Source organism: Hoplias malabaricus, chromosome 2 (genome assembly GCF_029633855.1).
Source record: "Hoplias malabaricus isolate fHopMal1 chromosome 2, fHopMal1.hap1, whole genome shotgun sequence".
Classification (NCBI taxonomy): domain Eukaryota; kingdom Metazoa; phylum Chordata; class Actinopteri; order Characiformes; family Erythrinidae; genus Hoplias; species Hoplias malabaricus.
The window spans coordinates 6,862,364-6,883,295 of NC_089801.1; the positions used below are offsets into that span (position 1 = coordinate 6,862,364).

Below are 20,932 nucleotides of genomic sequence, written 5' to 3' on the forward strand. Positions count from 1 at the left end.
CGGAAAGGAGTGATTGGGAGGAACAAGCTGCCTGATCTGAACACGAGCGGTGTGTTATTATTGGACATCTGTACTAGTCATGGATTGTCCATAACAAACACCATGTTTGAACACAAAGGTCAGTGATAGATCTTGCATATAGCTGTAGTCAAACGCTTGTCAGTGATTGTTATGGTAGCAACCCAAGAACCTGTCAGTGGACACCAGGGATGAGGGAAGCTGTCAAGAGGAACAAGGAGGCTATTCAAACTTGAATCTCAGGAAGAGTGCCTTTGGATTGGCAAATGGGGGTGGTGGTTCCCATGTTTAAAGAAGGGGACCAGTGAATGTCACTTATCACACTATAACGCTTATCAGCCTCCCTGGGAAAGTCTATGCCAAGGTGCTGGAAAGGAGAATCCGTCCAATAGTCAAACCTAGGAATTTGGAGGAACAATGTGGGTTTTGTCCTGGCCTGGACCAACTCTTAAATTTAACACAGGTTATTGAGGGGTGTGGGAGTTTACTACTCCCCTCTACACATCCTTTGTAGATTGGAGACAGCATATGACCATGTACCCCGAAAGCTTATATGGGAGGTGCTCCGGGAGTATGGGTTGCCAGGATCACTCTGGCGAGCCGTAAGGTCCTTGTACTCTCAGAATTTGAGTTGTGTTCCCATCTCCGGCAGTAAGTCAAGCTTGTTCAGTGTGGGCATTGGACTCCATCAGAGCTGTGCCTTATCTCCACTCCTGTTCCTGATGTTCATGGACAGGGTGGTGAGGCATAGCCTGGGACAGGCTCAGGATGTGGCATTTCTGCTGTTTGCGGATTATGTTTTTCTTTTTGCTTCTTTGCATGGAGGCCTCCAACGTTCACTTGAGCAGTTTGCAGCTGAGTGTGAAGCGGTCGGTATGTGGATCAGCACCTCCAAGTCTGAGGCCATGGTTATCTCCCAGAAACAGATGGAATGCTCCCTTCAGATATGGGGTGAAAACCTATCCCGAGTGAAGGAGTTCAAGTATTTCAGGGTTTTATTTACGAGTAATGGTGTCACACCCTCGTCTCGTCATGTCTGTTTTCCCCGGTCATGTGCTCTTATAGCACATGGCTTTGTTCGTTGTTGTTTCCTGTCTCCTTTTTTATTCCGCCTCCTGGTTCGTCACCCTCGTTATCTGTTTCAGGTGTGTCTTGTCTATGTTTGGTATTTAAGCCCCCTTGTCTCACTTCTTCCTGTCGAACATTTCTCCTTTCTACGTTGTCCTATGTCAAGTCGGTCATGTTATCTGTCTGTCTCCGAAGTTTTCCCCGTCATCGTTTCATTTCCTTAGTCATTGTTTCGCTTTGTTGTCTGTCTGTCCCGTTTACCCTGTTTATTTCCTAGTGTCCAGTTTAGTCTGTTTTCCTTCTGTTAAAAGTCTCTGTTTTGTTATTCACCTTTGTTTTGTCGTTTTCCCAGTCGTGTTGTTTCTCCTTTCTCCTTGGTTGTTCCTTATTCAGTTATCTCGTTTCCGATCATCGTTTCGTTCCCCAGTCTAGTCTGTCTCTGTTATAGTTTAGTTTCATTTCGTGTTGTGTTGTTTCTACTGTTACCTGTCTTTGTTTTGCTATATCTTTTGTTAAATTAAACTGTCCGTGTTTTAGCAAGTGTGTCCGCCTCAGTCAGTCCACACCCCGTGATCCGGTTTTTGATTGCCAGGATCACTCTGGTGAGCCGTAAGGTCCTTGTACTCTCAGAATTTGAGTTGTGTTCCCATCTCCGGCAGTAAGTCAAGCTTGTTCAGTGTGGGCAGTGGACTCCATCAGAGCTGTGCCTTATCTCCACTCCTGTTCCTGATGTTCATAGGCAGGGTGGCGAGGCATAGCCTGGGACAGGAAGGCTTTCTGTCGAGGGGCTCAGGAGGTGGCATTTTGCTGTTTGCGGATTATGTTTTTCTTCTTGCTTCTTTGCATGGAGGCCTCCAACGTTCACTTGAGCAGTTTGCAGCCGAGTCTGAAGCGGTCGGTATGTGGATCAGCACTTCCAAGTCTGAGGCCATGGTTATCTTCCAGAAACAGATGGAATGCTCCCTTCAGATACGGGGTGAATACCTATCCCGAGTGAAGGAGTTCAAGTATTTCAGGGTTTTATTTACGAGTAATGGGAAGAGGGATCGTGAAGTTGACTGTAGGTTAGGTGCAGCGGCTGCAGTGATGATGTCACTGTACCGGACCATCGTGATGATCAGAGAGCTGAGCCCTAAAGCAAAGCTCTTAATTGACCAGTCAGTCTACATCCCCATTCTTACCTATGACCATGAGCTCTGGGTAATGACCGAAAGAACGTGATCGCGAATACAAGCGGCCGAAATGAGCTTTCTCACATGGGTTGCTGGGTGTACTCTCCGTGATTGTGTGATGAGCTCAGAGTAGGGTAGCTGCTCCTTCATATTGAGAGGAGTCAGCCTGAGTATCCCCCAGGAGAAGCTGGTGGAGGTTGCAGGGAACAAAGATGTCTGGGCTTCTTTGCTTGCCCTGTTGCCACCATAAGCCCTGAAATGGATTTAGGACTTACTCTGGGATGAATTGTATTTGTGTTTGTGATTCAGGACTAATCATCAATACCAGCACCAGACCTCACTGATATTTGTTGGAGAATTAAGTCACTGAAATATCCCTGGATTGAGGGCCAAAATTAACCACATTTTGGTTTACACCTATGTACAGTGTTCCCTCATTTGTTACAGGTGTTATGTACCATGACCACCCACGATAAATGAAAATCCGCGAAGTAGGGACGCTATATTTATTTAAGTATTTATACACTATTCTAGGGCTTTATAAATCCTCCCCCAAACTTTTACCCTACATAAACCTTTCCCATTCCCTTAATAACCATTCGTTTCTGAGAGTAAATATGCACTATTTACTGTAATTCATAATATTTTATGATTTACAACACTCCTTTATTGTTAGAATTAATATTTTTAATATATTTTTATACTTTTTGTTATTTTTTCATGTAAAAATTAATCAAATATATATTTTTTCTGCCGATCGAGTTCTGAAGAAATCCAGCGAAATAGAGAAAATGTGCAATTTATTTTTCCTATTAATAATTTAGAAAAACCTGCGATGCACTGAAGCCGCGAAAGGTGAAGCGTGAAGTGGCGAGGGATGACTGTATAGTATTTAATAATTAAAATAATACATTTTATTTATTAACAGCAGTGAGGAAATAAAAGGAATATAAAACTAAAGATTTATTTACAGATATAGAGTATATTAGAAAAATAGAGGAAAATTACAGCTATGATAAAATAACAAACTTTGGCAGTAAAACAATAATTTAGTAAAAGCTGTCTGAAAAAAGAAACATTTTTAAATGTTTTTCAAAGCTGTGTAGTGACAGGCAGATAACACACCTGTGTAGGAAGAACAGAGCAAATGAGTGTCAGCAGACCGGGGTTAACACGAAGAATAGGATTTTATATAGTTTTTAATAATGAACTGGGAGCAAACTAAGTTATTTTAACCTGGGGACTTTTGCTGCAGAATTCTTCATGTATTAAAACTTTTTGAGATGATTAGAAGTAATAGCCATAATAGCTAAGGAGAGTGTGCCATAATCAACATTTTTTCACAGAAAAGTGGTAATCATTTCACTAAAACATCTATCTACACAAAAAAGTGAATATGCGGCCGCCATTTCCTTGCATTCACAAGCCTTTCCTGTCCAAATCCACCTGAAATATTTAGACTAGACAAGGCTGGTGTTACTTATTGATTTTTCCTTCCAACATAAATGTCAATTAGGAGGCAGATCTTATCCACAATTTTCGTAGTTAAATATTTCGTTCCACATTACATGTCAGTTTATGAGTCTTAATGGCACTATAGCTTTTGAAACTTTTTGAAGCAAATTCCATTTGATCCATTCAAATCACACAAGCCAATTATATTTGTCTCAATTTTTGTATTCAAGCATTTAGTTCCACCTTAAATATATCTGTGTAAGAGTCTTATTTGCTTTGTTCTTTAGCTTCTTATTGAATACTCATTTTCAACTTAAACATCTATACGAAGCTAAAGCTAGCACTAGGATATTAAACAAAACGTGAAGCATGGATTTATAAACAAAACTTCTCATTTCCCATTTTATCCATTTAAAACACATGACTAAGTGTACATCATGGTACAAAAACATCTACCTACTAGTAAAAACGCTTATGTTTGCTGTGTACTAGCAAGTTTGATTTCTCCGTTCCACCATAAATATATGCCAGGCTTTTCAAACATGATTATTACTCCTGAATTTATTAAAACACACACACACAAGCACCATGGAGAAAAACACAAGTTTGTGAATTCATCAATTTCTTTAAAACAAACAATGTTTTTTTCACTTTTTAATCATGTTGTTATTCACCTTCTTTATATAAAACACACAAAACACAGTCCTGACCCCTTTCAAATGTCAGTATGCCTCACTTTCTTTATATAAAACACACAGCCTATGTCCTGTACTCCTTTTAATCTATTCATAGGCATCTGTACTTCTATATTTTTTCAGAAGCGATTTGCTGTTACCTGTTCAGGAGAAAATTACCCAGCTCTGGCTCTATTCTGTAGTGTTGCTACTTGTAAACTGCCTCCACCTTTCAAACACAAGGCTAATATTTCTTCTCGTTTTCCTCAATCTATGATCATGGAGATGTTTAGAAGGGCAGTGAGCCTTTTTGAGTTTTCGTAAATTGTAACATTAACTATGTTCACTTGATCATTTGTTGGCTGCAAGACACTGTAGACCTGGCCAGACTTTGGACTGTAAAATGATTGGACACAGGCAGGACCTCGGAGGGCGGGACCATAGGAGCTCCTGTCCAGACTGGGCACTTCTTGAGGAGAATATTTTTACGACCCAGTGTAGGGTTGAGCTGTAACAGAATGAGGTGTGTGTTATGATTGATATGTGGGAGATGAGAATATGGACAAAAACGTGGACGAAAAGGACACAACCAGAAACACAGAATGGACAATAATGGACAGAATATAGTATATCTACATATATAGATGTGATATTTACAAAGACACAAACACCAGTGAACTTCAGAATGGCCCTATGTCAACAAAAATAACAAGAAAATACCCCACCTAACTGACCCACAGACAGCTCTAACTTACCTAAGTGAAAAATAAAAGGAAACTAAAGATAATGCCACTCCTAGGTATACACAAAAAACACACACAAAACCCCCTCCCAAAACAAATGGCAGCCAACCCTGCTCTGGTGAAATATATACACAGAGTGTTACAAAAACCTTTACAAAAATATAAATGTAGCGTCATTAACCAAAAGGGGCAAAACAAACTCGTAGTCGAAGTAGAAATGGCAAAAAGTCAAAACCAACAAAACTCAAAATTCTAAATTTACAACAAAGTCACAAAAACACAGAGCACAAATACGGCTGGTTAGCAGTGTACACATAGGCGTCTTCGTAATTCCCGTGGAGATGACGTGCAGGAAACGGTGACAGAACACATGGACTGGATTGTGGAATGGACTCTGGACGGATGAAGAAATACATGGACTGAAACAGACAACAGAACCTAGAGTATGGCAGAAACAGAGAGGGAGGGAGAGAAAACACACACATACACAGCGCAGCATAACAATATATTGCTTTAGCATTGCTGTGAGAGGCAGCCGTGTTTTACCTTTGACTGTTTCCTTAATCTATGATCACACACCCTGGACATTTTATGACTAAGTACAGTAAATATCCTACATATTGCTTCTTTAATGAAAGTGTGAACTAGAATTTCAGCTTCAGAATTAGCAAGAGAATACAGACTGGAGATATATTTAAGGTGTATAAAAGGCGGTTCTGGTGATATTAGGGTTAGTGGTCCTTAAGAAAAAGTATCGAGCCGATTATAATGCCAAGGTTACGGACCTGATTCACAGATGATATGATAAAATTCTAGATAGAGTTGATCTTGAGAGTGGACAGTGCATTTTGGGAGCTCTGCATTACAGGGTTTTGTGCAGATGTAAATTTCAGCATCTTCTGCATAACAGTGAAACTTTAGACCATGCTGTCAGATAATGTCACCAAGTGGAAGCACATCGATTATGAATAGAAGGGGGACATATACTGAACCCTGGGGTCCCCTTGAGTGAAAGTAGAAGAATTTGACCTGAAACTACCAAGAGTGATGAATTGTTGCCTGTCGGTAAGATAGTATCTTATTCAACAAATGAATGCAGCAGATTATCTTCTGTAAGATTTTGTTTATGATACATCTGCATGACTGATGTCAGGTGGACTTTAATAATCCTTGACAGATTATTTGTAATATTTCTAATTGCAGGAGTCCAATTCAGAAAACATGGAACAGTCAGACCAGAAAAAACTCAAATTAACAAGATCTGAGGTGTGTTTGCGTGTGTGTGTGCGCATGCATACGTGTATGTGTTTAATAACTTCTTTGTTCCTTATGACATGTTATGTTACATTATTTTGTTTGCTTATTTCACTTGAAAATTATGTGTGACATGAGTCAGAGAGTTAAATGTTTACATGCTATAATTATTTTGTATGTGTAGGAGCCCAGTGAGCCCAGTTCTCCAAAGGTGCTTGGCTTTGAATGGAACCATTTTAAGGTACTGTCATCTCCTCAACAGTGTTGACCTTGTTTAAGAGCTGCATTAGTCAGAGTTTAATGGTGTGAATTAGAGAGTGTTGAATTGCTGTAGATCAGAGGTATTCAAACTTTTTCTTTCCGAGTCCCCCTTGGCACTTTTTTTGAGAACATGCCCCCCCCACTTCAACTAAAATGTGTGTGTCAATATGTAGACTAGTACAGTGAATATATAAAAATAACAAGTCATTCTATTTGTCCAGAGCTTTTATATATAGCAATAATACATTAAATAAAAGCAGCACATATATTCTCTACTATTTAGCACAGAAGAACACAACTATTTCACTCCCAATCCAGTCCATAACTAGTCTAAATTCCATTTCAGTACTTTTGGTTTTTATCTCACTTGTTGCTCTCTTCTGCAAGTTCAGTATATGGCCATAGAAGATTTTCAATGGTGGGGTGGTGTTTCTTAAAAAAAAGAGCTAGAAATCACAATAAACACCCATGTATACAGATACAGACCTACAGCTATATTTCTCACATGATGCTAATTTTGACCATTTACCTTTATGAAAATAAAAAAAGCAACGTCAATGAATTGGATTGTGGAAAAATATTAAAACATACTTTAAAGTCTTAATGCATTTTATTGCTCTATGAAAAAAACTATTTTGACTCGATTTGATTGAAATAATGTTCTTGGTGAACTTTAAAAATTAAACCAAAATATTTTCTTTAATCTTTTTATATTTCTTTTAGCCAACCACAGATGCTTTGTTCATACTCAAGACAAACATTTTCAAGTTATATTTGTAAACATTTACTTATTATTTACAGAGACACCGCACTGCGTACCTATGTACAAAAGACACCTGAAACCTGAACACTGTGTTTAGTGATGTGAAAGTCATTTGTCAGCTATTTAGGGATTGGATTGGACTGGCATATTTAATACAAACCCAAATCCAGTTTCTTGGAACTTAAGGTATTTTTCTCATCTAAAATGTCATCTTTTGACAGAAGGACTCTGTTGAGGTTCCAGCTATGACAGAAACAATGGTTCCTGCTGAAGGTGGTCCTCAGCAGACTGAAGATGTATGTTATGCAAACATTATAAATTTGCTGTATAACAAATCCCTAACATGATAAAGTAATTACGAGATTGTAAACTCATGGAGTGTCATGTACAATATTCACAGGATGAAGAAGGTTTACTGGAGTGGTGGGGAACTGTAGAAGGTATGGTGACAAAAAAAAAGTGTTTTACTTTTAAAATCTAACAAAATAATTAATATCAAATGTAACCCTACAAAAGGTTCTCACCTTGTGTTTTTGAGGGTTTTGTTGCCTTCCTTTGAAAAATATATTTTTTCTTTTTAAGGTTGGAATCAATGGAATGAATCAACAAACTTTGAAGGAGATGATGCAGAGCAGTAAGAAATGAATTTACATCGTAAGGGATAATTATTTGTTTATAATTTCCATGTCTTTAATAGAATACTGCATGGAATAATCTCTCTCCACCCACCTCTTCTCACAGGGCGATAGAAGCCGCCGCTGACCGCGTCTTTATGGCTGCTCGTCTGTTCGTTCATCTTTTTAACCAGCGAGAGGTATCACTGAATCAGCGAATTTTGGAGATGCTGAAGTTAGCTGATGCGGCAGACTGCTTCCATAAGAAAACAGTGACGGCTAGTGTCGGAGGAGGAGTGGCTAGTGTGGCTGGTAGCATAACTACCATCACCGGACTGGCACTCGCACCGTTCACTTTTGGAACATCTCTGATAGTAACCGCAGTCGGAATCGGTGTGGCGACAGCAGGGGGGATCACGTCGGCCTCAGCTAACATTACAGACACCATGCACTCCAGGACAGACCGGGCTAAAGTGGAGCACATCATCCTCGGATACCAAGAGGAGATCAGGGACATCAAGGAATGCCTCCAGTTCCTGCAGGTCAGATGACGACTAGTGCAGCATAGGAAATGTGGGTACGGTATACAGGTCTGTGCAAAGGGCTCAGAGAAATCACTATGAGTCAAAGTCCGGTTCGCATAGTTTTTTGATTAAACAGCCATGAGTTTGTGTGTGCTCTGAGTTTGTTGTGAGAGTTTGTGTTTGAAGTGGCAGAAAGAGGACAGGCAAAATGAAAACCTCTAAAGACCACTGAGAGATTTGCAGTCTGTGCTGGCTCTAGGGGGCAAGGATTAAAGCAGGCCGGGCTTGGGTATGTGGCTGGGCTGGCTTTTAATCTGCGAGGGACAGCGCAGCCAGAAGTGGAAAGAAAAGCAGATCAGTGGGTGTCAGGTAGGAATTCAGGGTACAGTGGGAGGTTAAGGAAACATGCATTATGGCCATCAGTTAATAGATTTAGGGCTCACCTATCTCGGTTTAGGGCTCACCTAATCGGCGGAATTGCCTTTGAAGCCTTCCCGAAGGGTTGTCGACCGCGGTAATGCGTCTTTCGCCACTCCGACTGTGCTGGGTTATTTGTGACGTCCTGTGTTTATGAGGCAGATGTAGTTGTAAAAGCCACTTGTGAGCAGTGAGCATTGTCTCTCGCTGTCGACAGGCAGCTCTTTGGTGTACAGGCTGCTGCTTGATGCTGCAAATTGGGCCTCGAGGCACAGATGGGTCACTGTTTCGAAAAAACCCTACATAAGAGTTAACATACATTAAGATTGTTTGTATCATATCGTTGTTTATCTGTTTCTCTTAGACAGGTATGGAGACTCTGGAAGAGTGGAACTTTGAGCAGTACGTGGATAATATCTCCAGGCGGGCCATGAACAAGAATGTGAAGCATGTGATGAAAGAAGGTGGTCGAGCGGGTAAGGCTCTTCTCATCAACACAGAGAGTTTGATCAGCACGGTGCAGGTGCTGGGAGCAGCCGGAGGAGCAGCTAAAGCCACACAGGTCATCACCGTGGCCAGTGGAGTGATGTCCGGTCTGTTTCTGGCCCTGGACGTCTTTTTTCTTGCCAAAGACTCCATGGAGCTTCGCAAAGGGGCCAAGACAGAGTTTGCAGCCAAGATCAGGGAAGTGTGTAAAGAGCTACAGGATGGATTTTTGGAACTGAAGAAGATTACACAGCAGCTGGAGGCAATCATGGATAATTTTGAAGAGGAGGAGGAGGAAGAAGAGGAGGTGGGGGAAGACCTAGAGACACCACAAGATTAAACACTGAAATGTAGAAGGGAAGAGGTTTTATATAAACAAAGAAAATGTACATTTAAATTAATCTATTATATTAATAATAAGGTGTGTATCTTATATTCATGATTCTTAACTCACTTGTTATTTCTCTTTTGACACTGGGGGACTTTTGGGAAGGTAAAGCTGTGGTAATATGGTAATACTATTTGATTTTGCAGGCAAGCAAACTAAATGCAGAGTCCTTTAAAGTCATCGGTTATGCTCATTTATCAACAGAGAGCTTCTGTAAATGAGCCAGAGTTAGCTTAAAAGGCTAATTTCCATCTGTAGTCCCTGGCCAGTTTTTAAAAAGGCAACCTAAAATTATTCAAATTTTAAGAACAGACAAAAACAGACATCCAAACTATACTACTCCATCCCAACAGAAATTATTCATAAGAATTTAAGGTTCTAATGTTCAGTAACAAGCCAAAACTTAATCTCTTTTGTAAAAATATGATAGGTATTACTTTACCTAATAATAACTGGCAGTGAATTCCCTTCTTTAGATGCTGTTACGGAAAATGCTGACTGATTAAAAACACTTCAGATAGGAAAGACGCAGTATCGTAAACGTGTGCGATTATTTGTCATTTTACAACGAAATGTGTCTTTCGCCTTTACTCATTTGTGGCAGTGAGCACACACACACATGCACGCTAGTGAAAAGTGGGGAAGAGGCCGTATTATGTAATATCTGGAAAATAAAACAAAGATTAAAATATTTGTTTTCTCAACTCTGGATTTTGTACTTTGTTACAATTTGTGGAAACTGTGGAAACTACTGGGATTCTAATCTAAAAAATTTTAGTGTATGTGTATGTAAACGTCCAAGTGGCTTCACTGTAGTTTTTTGTAGCCTGTGCCTAGCTTCTCATGTATTTGATGTATTTATGTACATCATAGCAGCTTCGCTGCTCAATGATCTGCTAATGAAATTAAAATGACTTAAGCAAAATCTAACTCAATCTCAGGACATTAAAAAGGAAAAAGTAAAGCGTGAAGGTAGAGTTCTATTTAACATGGTGATGACTGCAGGGGCACTGCAGGACACTTTGGAAGAAAGTTTAAATAACAGATCAGATGGAACATCATTTTGGTCAGCTCTCAGGACAAGAGAAAAAGAGTTGCTGCTAGTCAAATCATGTCATTACACAGTCCAGTGTCCTAAAGCAATGTTGTTCTGATGAAAACCTGATGGTGACAGACCCCTGCTGGTCAGTGTAGATTTTGTTAACTCGTATGTTGCTCTCTGATAGCTACTATGCTTTGTCTCTGACTAAATATATAGTTGTAAATAAAGTCATTTAGGATGGTATAATATTTTTAACATGTGGTGAAATTAATGAGTATGGAGAATACTAAAACATGAACAGGTGTTAGCACTCTGGATTCGTTTACAGTCTAACCCCACTACCTGGGCTTCATAGTGTAACAGAAACCTTCTGCCAGTTGATTTGTCAGTGCGCAGCAACAGTGTTTCACATCAACTGAGCTCACATAATAAGCTCACTATCCCTTCTCCCTTACCCTTAGGCCTACACCCTCCCCTCAGCTAACCCTTCCCTTTAGGCCTTCAGCTCACTAGCCCTTCACCTTAGGCCTACACACTCCCCTCATCTAAACACTTCCCCTTGGGCCTTCACCCTCACCTCAGCTAAACACTTCCCCTTGGGCCTTCACCCTCACCTCAGCTAAACACTTCCCCTTGGGCCTTCGCCCCCCCCCCCCCCCCCTCAGATAAACACTTCCCCTTGGGCCTCCACCCTCACCTCAGCTAAACACTTCCCCTTGGGCCTCCACCCTCACCTCAGCTAAACACTTCCCCTTGGGCCTTCACCCACCCCTCAGCTAAACACTTCCCCTTGGGCCTTCACCCACCCCTCAGCTAAACACTTCCCCTTGGGCCTTCACCCACCCCTCAGCTAAACACTTCCCCTTGGGCCTTCACCCTCGCCTCAGCTAAACACTTCCCCTTGGGCCTTCACCCTCGCCTCAGCTAAACACTTCCCCTTGGGCCTTCACCCTCCCCTCAGCTAAACACTTCCCCTTGGGCCTTCACCCTCACCTCAGATAAACACTTCCCCTTGGGCCTTCACCCTCACCTCAGATAAACACTTCCCCTTGGGCCTTCACCCTCACCTCAGCTAAACACTTCCCCTTGGGCCTTCACCCTCACCTCAGCTAAACACTTCCCCTTGGGCCTTCGCCCCCCCCCCTCAGATAAACACTTCCCCTTGGGCCTTCACCCTCACCTCAGCTAAACACTTCCCCTTGGGCCTTCACCCTCACCTCAGCTAAACACTCCCCCTTGGGCCTCCACCCTCACCTCACCTAAACACTTCCCCTTGGGCCTCCACCCTCACCTCAGCTAAACACTTCCCCTTGGGCCTTCACCCTCACCTCAGCTAAACACTTCCCCTTGGGCCTTCACCCTCACCTCAGCTAAACACTCCCCCTTGGGCCTCCACCCTCACCTCACCTAAACACTTCCCCTTGGGCCTTCACCCTCACCTCAGCTAAACACTTCCCCTTGGGCCTTCACCCACCCCTCAGCTAAACACTTCCCCTTGGGCCTTCACCCACCCCTCAGCTAAACACTTCCCCTTGGGCCTCCACCCTCACCTCAGCTAAACACTTCCCCTTGGGCCTCCACCCTCACCTCAGCTAAACACTTCCCCTTGGGCCTCCACCCTCACCTCAGCTAAACACCTCCCCTTGGGCCTTCACCCTCACCTCAGCTAAACACTTCCCCTTGGGCCTTCACCCACCCCTCAGCTAAACACTTCCCCTTGGGCTTTCACCCTCACCTCAGCTAAACACTTCCCCTTGGGCTTTCACCCTCACCTCAGCTAAACACTTCCCCTTGGGCCTTCACCCACCCCTCAGCTAAACACTTCCCCTTGGGCCTTCACCCACCCCTCAGCTAAACACTTCCCCTTGGGCCTTCACCCACCCCTCAGCTAAACACTTCCCCTTGGGCCTTCACCCTCCCCTCAGATAAACACTTCCCCTTGGGCCTTCACCCTCCCCTCAGATAAACACTTCCCCTTGGGCCTTCACCCTCACCTCAGCTAAACACTTCCCCTTGGACCTTCACCCTCACCTCAGCTAAACACTTCCCCTTGGGCCTTCACCCTCCCCTCAGATAAACACTTCCCCTTGGGCCTTCACCCACCCCTCAGATAAACACTTCCCCTTGGGCCTTCACCCACCCCTCAGCTAAACACTTCCCCTTGGGCCTTCACCCACCCCTCAGCTAAACACGTCCCCTTGGGCCTTCACCCACCCCTCAGCTAAACACTTCCCCTTGGGCCTTCACCCTCCCCTCAGCTAAACACTTCCCCTTGGGCCTTCACCCTCCCCTCAGATAAACACTTCCCCTTGGGCCTTCACCCTCCCCTCAGATAAACACTTCCCCTTGGGCCTTCACCCTCACCTCAGCTAAACACTTACCCTTGGGCCTTCAGAATATTTAGGGGTGTATCTAGAATTGAGCTCAGAAGATACATTCAATAAAGTCTAACCAATGTGAATGTTCAAATCCAATACACTACACAACCATGTCACTGTTCTCTTGATTTAGAACAGACAGATTAAATCAAAGCTGTCTTTAAAGAGCCCAAATGCAGATAGGTGATTAACAGTACAAGGAATCCAGAGGACAGTGTAAGAACTAAAACACATGGATGCTGAGAAGTAATTTGCATATCCACATCCAGTTGGACCACAGTGCTCACATTAAGATATTAATCTCTCTCAGTGCACCAGACCTCAAAAACTACAAACACTAGACTAAGGAGCAATCAACAGCATCAAAGCTCCATTCAAGACCGGGAGATGACATAATGTATGGAACCTGAGGGTAATTTTAATGAGTGTAATTTATATTTTTATATCCAAACCTGACACTAAGCCACTTGTCCCAAACTCGTTGGGTCTGGGTTTGCTCCCAGCTGCTCAATTTGAAACAAAGCACACAATCATACAGATAATTCACAGACCAATAAAATAATAATGAAAAAAATGTATTTTGCCCAAAAACACACGTTGGTAGGTGGATTGGCGACTCAAAAGTGTCCGTAGGTGTGAATGTGTGTGTGTCTGTGTTGCCCTGTGAAGGACTGGCGCCCCCTCCAGGGTGTATTCCCGCCTTGCGCCCAATGATTCCAGGTAGGCTCTGGACCCACCGCAACCCTGAATTGGATCTGACTCAAAACCAGCTTAGAATTGGCCAAATGCAGGAAGGTGTTTTATCTGTAACAGAAATATAGAGCATGGTGTAGGAAGTAAAATGCAGGAATTCTGGGAAGTCTGGGAAGATGATTGGGCCACAAGATAATATATTCATCTAAAGCCAGCTTGAAACTGGCCAAATGCAGAAAGGTGTTCATCAGTACAAAGAGTGTAGAGCATGGCGTATGAACTAAAACACAGGGATACTGGGAAATAATTTCCCTTTGAGGGGTTTTAAAGTGTTTCTGGAAGTGCAGTGGTAAAGTACTACGTCATTGTATTAAAGGTTGCTGGTTCAAACCCAGCTCAATGCAACTTGCTCATGAGCACACTGTTATTAATCCTTTTTCCTTTGGAAAAAGGATAATAAAACAAACTAATTAAATAAAATTAACTAAAAACATTACAAAATAAACATAACAACAGCTCTGAGCTTTTTCCTCACTACTATCTATAAATGACATTGTGCCAGTGGTATTGTGCTGGGTTTGAACCAGTAACCTTTAGTAGGATGGAGTAGCTCTTTACCACTACACAGAGATGTAAGGATGTTAGAGGAGGGTTGTTCAAATGTACAACTTGTTTTTTCAAGTCAAAAACTAACAGTAGTAAAGCACTACTCCATTGTACTAAAGGTTGCTGGTTCAAACCCAGCTCAATATAACTTGCTCATGAACACACTGGTATTTTTGATGTTCCTTTTAAAAATGATAATAAAACAAACTAATTAAATAAAATGAACTAAAAACATTACATAATAAACATCACAGCAGCTCTGAGTTATAAGTATATATACACAGCTGTGTGCTCATGAACAAGCTGTATTGGGCTGGGTTTGAACCAGCAACCTCTAGCATGATGAAGTAGTTCTTTACCACTGCACTATAAGAGCCACTTTACTCACTTTATCTCAAAGTTTGACTTTGAGGTCAGATGTGGACAAATTATTTTCCAAATGCAGAAATGCTGGGAAGTCATTTTCATATCCACATATGATTGGGCCACAGGATAATATAGTCATCTTTCCTTTCCTCACCCTCATTGAGATTAGTAGTGAGATAGATATGAGGTCTATGAAGCCATGCCTAGGGAGGGCTGGTGGTAGAAGCATGATAATTTTGTTGAGCATTCTGATTTCAAATTTTAACTGTTATCTGCCATTAGTTCACAACCCATTGGAGTTCCAATGTAGTAGAAGCTTGGTATCTTCCTGAAAGTATTCCAAAGGAGATGTCCTGGAATCTGTAAGAAAGCTATCCGCTGCATTGGAGCTCCAGCCAAAACTGTCTGGGAGGTGACGTATTGCATGGGACCTACCTTCCCCGGGGACGCTTTGGTGATATAATGGTTTTCTATGGGGTGCTTAAGGCGGATCTGTGTAATTCCACCTTAAGAGCCACCTTTTCAATGCGATCAGTTTCGATTCGTTCTTTTGCGGTTTTTGGGGTCCAGGAAGGTCGGAAAATTCTGATTGAAATTTGGCGCACAGGACCCTGGCACCCTCAGGAAGCACATATAAAAATTTGGGAATTTTTTGTGAAACGATCGACGAGTTTATTCGTAATTTATGAAATTCACAGGAAGGTCGTAGAGACACGACATTTGACATGCAGGACCGGGGTACGCTCAGGAAGGACGTATTAAAATTTGGGAATTTTAGGTGAAACGGTTGACGAGTTATTCGAAAAAACGGATCGAGCGTACACTTACGAAGTTCGTAAAATTATGAAACTGTGCACACAGAACCGGGCCACGCTCAGGAAGGAAGTATTAAAATTTGGGAATTTTAGGTGAAACGGTTGACGAGTTATTCGCGAAAAACGGATCAAGCGTACACTTACAAAGTTCGTAAAATTGTGAAACTGTGCACACCGGACCGGGGCATGCCCAGGAAGGACATATTAAGATTTGGGAATTTTAGGTGAAACGGTTGACGAGTTATTCGCGATAAACGGTGTTAGCATACGCTAAGCAATAGCGAAGTGGTTTTTTGGTGGTTAGGGCAGGTTACGAAGGTCGAAAAATTATGAAAATCGGTACACAGGACCGGGCCCTGCTCAGGAAGGACATATTGAACCTTGGGAATTTTACGTGAAACGATCGACGAGTTATTCGCGAAAAACGGATCAAGCGTACGCTTACGAAGTTCGTAAAATTACGAAACTGTGCACACAGGACCGGGCCACGCTCAGGAAGGAAGTATTAAAATTTGGGAATTTTAGGTGAAACGGTTGATGAGTTATTCGCGAAAAACGGATCGAGCATATGCTTACGAAGTTCATAAAATTACGAAACCGTGCACACCGGACAGGGGCATGCCCAGGAAGGACATATTAAAATTAGGTGACCCTAGGCCAAAGGGGGAAGGAGATAAGACCCCAAAAGTTATTGAGAAAGCATAGGATGAGGTTTGAGGCCCAGTTGTTTTCTGAGGTCAAAGGTGACTTAGGAACCTCACAGGGTCGCGTGATTCGGGTGAGGCAAAGGGCTTGACCCTGGAAACAACATATCTGAAGATGGTGACCCTAGGCCAAAAGATGAAGGAGATATGACCCCAAAAGTGTTTGAAAAAGCATAGGATGAGGTTTGAGGCCTAGTGGTTTTCTGAGGTCAAAGGTGACTTAGGAACTTCACAGTGTTGCGTGATTCTGGTGAGGCAAAGGTCTTGACCCTGGAAACAACATATCTGAGCTAGGTGACCCTAGGCCAAAGGGTGAAGGAGATACGACCCCAAAAGTGTTTGAAAAAGCATAGGATGAGGTTTGAGGCCTAGTGGTTTTCCTAGGTTAAAGGTCACTTAGGAACCTCACAGGGTCCCATGATTCGGGTGAGGCAAAGGTCCTGACCCTGGAAACAACATATCTGAATATGGTAACCCTAGGCCCAAGGGTCAGGGACTTATGAATTTTTAAAGAAGTAACCATATTACACAATCCGTCCTGGGACGCAATGGTGATATATTCCCCTAACCCCTAACCAATCTGTAATATAATGGGTTTTAATGGGGACTTAAGGTGGAATTATGCGCTATTTTGCTAAGAACTAGCGATTCCACCTTAAGAGCTCTGATCGGGTTGTTTTTCTTCTCCTAATCGCGCAGCTCAGTCAAAGCCATTTTCATTATTGCGAATGATAGAGAGAGAGAGAGAGAGAGAGAGAGAGAGAGACACACAGACCGTTTAAATTTCGAAAAACACACTAGAGACATTTAACATCGCCAAAGGTAAGTTTATTCTGCATTGTAAAGTATAAATATGTTTATTCTTAGCTTCGTGGGTGTTTATTAAAGCGTTTTTAAGCGTTTGTAAGCGTTTTTTGTGTGTTTTCTGTTTAAATGAACGTGTATATGTTCTGAAAACGGTAATAAACGTTTATTTTGCGTTGTACAGTTTGAATATGTTTATTCTTAGCTTCGTGGGTGTTTATTAAAGGTTTTTTAAGCGTTGTTAAGCGTTTGTAAGCGTTTTTAAGCGTTGTTAAGCCTTGTTAAGCGTTTGTAAGCGTTTTGTGTGTTTTCTGTTTAAATGAACGTGTATATGTTCTGAAAACGGTAATAAACGTTTATTTTGCGTTGTACAGTATAAATATGTTTATTCTTAGCCTCGTGAGTGTTTATTACATCGTTATTAAGCGTTATTTGTGTGTTTATTACATCATTATTAAGCATTATTTGTGTGTTTTTTGTTTTAATTAATGTGTAGATGTTTACAATAAAGGTGATTATGTGTCACTTATGCTTTTTCTCAGATGCCGTCCCGAAACCAGCTGTGTCCACTGTGTCAGAATGGTTATGCTAATCTTTCACAGCATCTGCGACATTATCATTCTGTCACAAATAGTGTAGAGAAACAGCTGTTGTTGCAGCTCTCGAGTGGACGGTAGGTATTTTTTTTATAATAAATTATAATAAATATGATTTTAAAATATGCTTTATGAAGTAGTATTTTCTGTATATGAGTGTACTGAATGACTGGTTGATTAAATACTAAAAATGTACTTTTTTTTTTATTTGAAGAGTTAAGGGCAAGTTTACTTGCCAAGTGCCTGGCTGTTGTGGGACATCTATTGTTCGGCTGGATAAGCATAATAAGACCCACCATCAAGACTTGGATGTAAAAATTTATGTTATTTATGTTATAAAAAAATAATTAGTAGTTAATATAAAATTCATGTATTAATTTAATTTGTTTTTGTATTTGATATGTGTTCTGTGTTTCAGGATTACGAAATTAAAACATTTATTTTAATGGCAAAACGCCAAGTGGTTTTAAATAACCTGAAACAGCTTATCAAAAGTGGGCCCACGCCAGCCATATCAGCATCTTGTCAGAGCTACATAATAGCTTGTGATGGTGGTAGAATGGGTTCCCCAAAACTGAATGAACCAGCAACTAAAGAAGATCAAAAAGAAGAGGCAAGCGCAAGCTCAAGTGCAGGAAGCGTTGGTGTGCCAAGCTTCTGTCAGCCACTGTCTGCTGAACAGAGCTTGGGTGCATCAGCGTCTCCTGCACCAACAGATGTGGGGTGTGACAAAGACTTAATAATACACGAATTAGGCAAAAGGATCAAGTCCTTAGAAGACCAACTTGAGGCGACCAAACGGGAGCTGAAGTATTTCCGTTCACTTCACAGTGTTGAAGTTGAGAAATCAAAGCTCAAATTTTCAAAACGGGATCAGTTCCAGCAAGGGGAATGGCCTAAATATGGTAGGCTATGTTTATTTTACTTATTAGTTGATTATAATGTATTTTAAATTGTATACTAAATGTTTTATTTTTGTCTTTTTTTTAGAGCACATACTGCAGAAGTACTTGGAGTACAACTATGGATCCGAGTGTGAGGGGAGGAAGCTTGAGAATGGAAAGATGGCCCTCACCCAGATAAGACGTTTTCTTATCTTTGCTGGGGAGGGCCAACTTTTGAAAGGGGGATATTCTTTTCTCAAGAAACACGAAAACATCAGGATGTTAGCTAAGAGTCTATATACAAAATTCTATTTATATAAGTATAGTCTCCGTGATTCATTTCTATTTTGTCTTTTGTGCTTTTACTGTTTTTCAGATGGGTGAACGAATTAAAAAATCATGGCTTTAAGCCAACAACGATTAAGATAAATCTGATCAATTTAAAAAGTTTTTTTGCATTTTTGGCTAATTTTCCTGCAAAACTCACGCAGTTAAATCCTAATGATTTCAACTGGCTGAAACTGGCAACAGCACAGCAAGTAAAAGACCTCAAGAAGGACCTGACAAGCCATAGGCAAAATCAGTCTTCCAGTAAGTGTTGTGGAATGTCTTCAATTTTCTATTGAGCAGGGAACAATATTGGGTTAGAGCATAATTTATATATTTGATGCATGAGGTGTATGATTTTTTTTTTTTTTTTGTGTGTGTGACAGAAAACCTCGTCAGCAAAGAAGACATGGCAGCATTTCGGCGCGAAGCCAGAACAGTAATTCCAAAGAAGCTGGGTAAGTTTTGTCCTATAAACAAATACTTGTTTGGTTATGTTGGTTATTCAAACTTATGTTGTAATGTTTTGTTTATTTTATGTGTAGAACAACTTAGGATAAGGAAAAGCCGAACAAGCTTGCAACAAATCTTTGGATTGCTTGCGGGTTATTTCGTGGTGGGCACAGGGCACCGCACGGGTGTCCTAACAAACCTCACGGTTAGTGAGGTGACGGGTGCCGAGCCCGGCGACGGCAGCGTTGTGATCGATGTAAGCTTTTACATTTAAGTTATTCAACATGTTGATTTGAGTTACACTTAATATCTTTGATGATAAACATAATGCATTGCTTTTATTTTTTTATTCAAAGGTCGCCAAGCATAAGTCAGCTGGGACTTATGGCTTTGCCCAGCTCTCCCTAACAAATGAAGAATATGGGTGGTTCACAACGCTGCTGGAGCTACGAGACGGGCTCGAAGGGGCAGAATCAAAATTCTTCTTTTTCTCTGCCTCGGGTGGCCGTTGCTTGAAAATCCTCCTCTATTTTCAGACGGAGTGGAGCAGGATGGGGTTTGGCGGAAGGTTTAACTTCTGCCATTTCCGAACCACCATAGTCCATCATGTAAGTATGCATTTATTTGTGTGATAATAAGGGAACCATGTTAAGAATATGATGGGTTGTAATTAGTTTTTTCTGTTTTAGACGAAGAACCTCTCTCCGTCAAAAAGGAGGAGGATTCATAAAGCAATGTGCCACTCCGAGGCAGTGGCAGAGCATTTCTATGTGCCGCTCAACAACCCAGAGGAGGCTGCTGAGGTGGCGGCGATACAGCTTGCCGCCATTGATGATTCTGCCCCAGCACCCGTCGCAGACACCGAATCAGCAGCAACATCGAAACTACCATCACCGTCAACATCACGCGGTCCCCGGCCCACCAAAAGAAAACTCTTGTACACTGACATGCCTCCCTCCGTCCCCAAACGGGGAAACACTAGGTACACTGAGACGGAAACGTCGTCTGAAAATGAGTCTAGTGATGATGACGTTGCTCAACGTCCAGTCATCATGGAGAGTGACAGTTCAGAAGAATTAACAGCAGCAGCAAATCCAACAAGATTGGTGCACCGCACACCAATCAAAGCAGTACGTTAAACAATATATGTTTTATTTAACATATCTAATTATTATGTGTCCTAACTTCTATTCTTTTATCTTTTTCAGATGCTGGAAACAGAGTCGGTGATTGGGCATGAGTATGCAATTTCACCAACAATAGTTATGACTTCGCCAGCATTTCGAAAAATCAAATTAAAATCTGCAATGGTTAAATTATATCGGTGTGACCAAAAATAAAAATAAAAAAATAACTATTGTTGGTGAAATTGCATACTCATGCATTTTCTTGTAAATATTTGTAAATAGTTTTTAATTACCTTAAAT

The 20,932-nt window shown here is 41.5% G+C and overlaps 2 protein-coding genes across 3 annotated transcripts in view; both read left to right on the forward strand.

Moving 5' to 3' along the window:
• Nucleotides 1–10,586, forward strand: part of apold1b (apolipoprotein L domain containing 1b) — a 53,888-nt gene extending 43,302 nt beyond the window's left edge. The window contains exons 6-12 of one of the 2 annotated variants that reach the window (XM_066660177.1): nucleotides 6,334–6,396; nucleotides 6,569–6,625; nucleotides 7,630–7,704; nucleotides 7,809–7,848; nucleotides 7,991–8,042; nucleotides 8,150–8,564; nucleotides 9,328–10,586. In XM_066660177.1, coding sequence (XP_066516274.1) covers nucleotides 6,334–6,396; nucleotides 6,569–6,625; nucleotides 7,630–7,704; nucleotides 7,809–7,848; nucleotides 7,991–8,042; nucleotides 8,150–8,564; nucleotides 9,328–9,789 — 1,164 coding nt within the window. In that variant the 3' untranslated portion in view covers nucleotides 9,790–10,586. The remainder of the gene's footprint in view (nucleotides 1–6,333; nucleotides 6,397–6,568; nucleotides 6,626–7,629; nucleotides 7,705–7,808; nucleotides 7,849–7,990; nucleotides 8,043–8,149; nucleotides 8,565–9,327) is intronic. The other variant, XM_066660178.1, reaches the window with a different exon arrangement.
• An 8,025-nt stretch (nucleotides 10,587–18,611) lies between these two features.
• LOC136674086 (uncharacterized) lies at nucleotides 18,612–20,932 on the forward strand. Its single transcript, XM_066649951.1, has 7 exons — nucleotides 18,612–18,746; nucleotides 18,832–19,316; nucleotides 19,439–19,510; nucleotides 19,598–19,761; nucleotides 19,862–20,113; nucleotides 20,195–20,635; nucleotides 20,714–20,932. The coding sequence occupies exons 3-7, from the start codon at nucleotides 19,462–19,464 to the stop codon at nucleotides 20,843–20,845; spliced, it is 1,038 nt and encodes a 345-aa protein (XP_066506048.1). The 5' UTR covers nucleotides 18,612–18,746; nucleotides 18,832–19,316; nucleotides 19,439–19,461; the 3' UTR covers nucleotides 20,846–20,932.

What these genes read in the sequence shown, in the direction of transcription:
- LOC136674086 (XM_066649951.1), top strand. Translation starts at nt 19,462, where the DNA reads ATGGCAGCATTTCGGCGCGAAGCCAGAACAGTAATTCCAAAGAAGCTG. An exon ending in ACGGCAGCGTTGTGATCGAT is followed by an intron (nt 19,762 to 19,861) that starts GTAAGCTTTTAC and finishes TTTTATTCAAAG; the next exon opens with GTCGCCAAGCATAAGTCAGC. An exon ending in GAACCACCATAGTCCATCAT is followed by an intron (nt 20,114 to 20,194) that starts GTAAGTATGCAT and finishes TTTCTGTTTTAG; the next exon opens with ACGAAGAACCTCTCTCCGTC.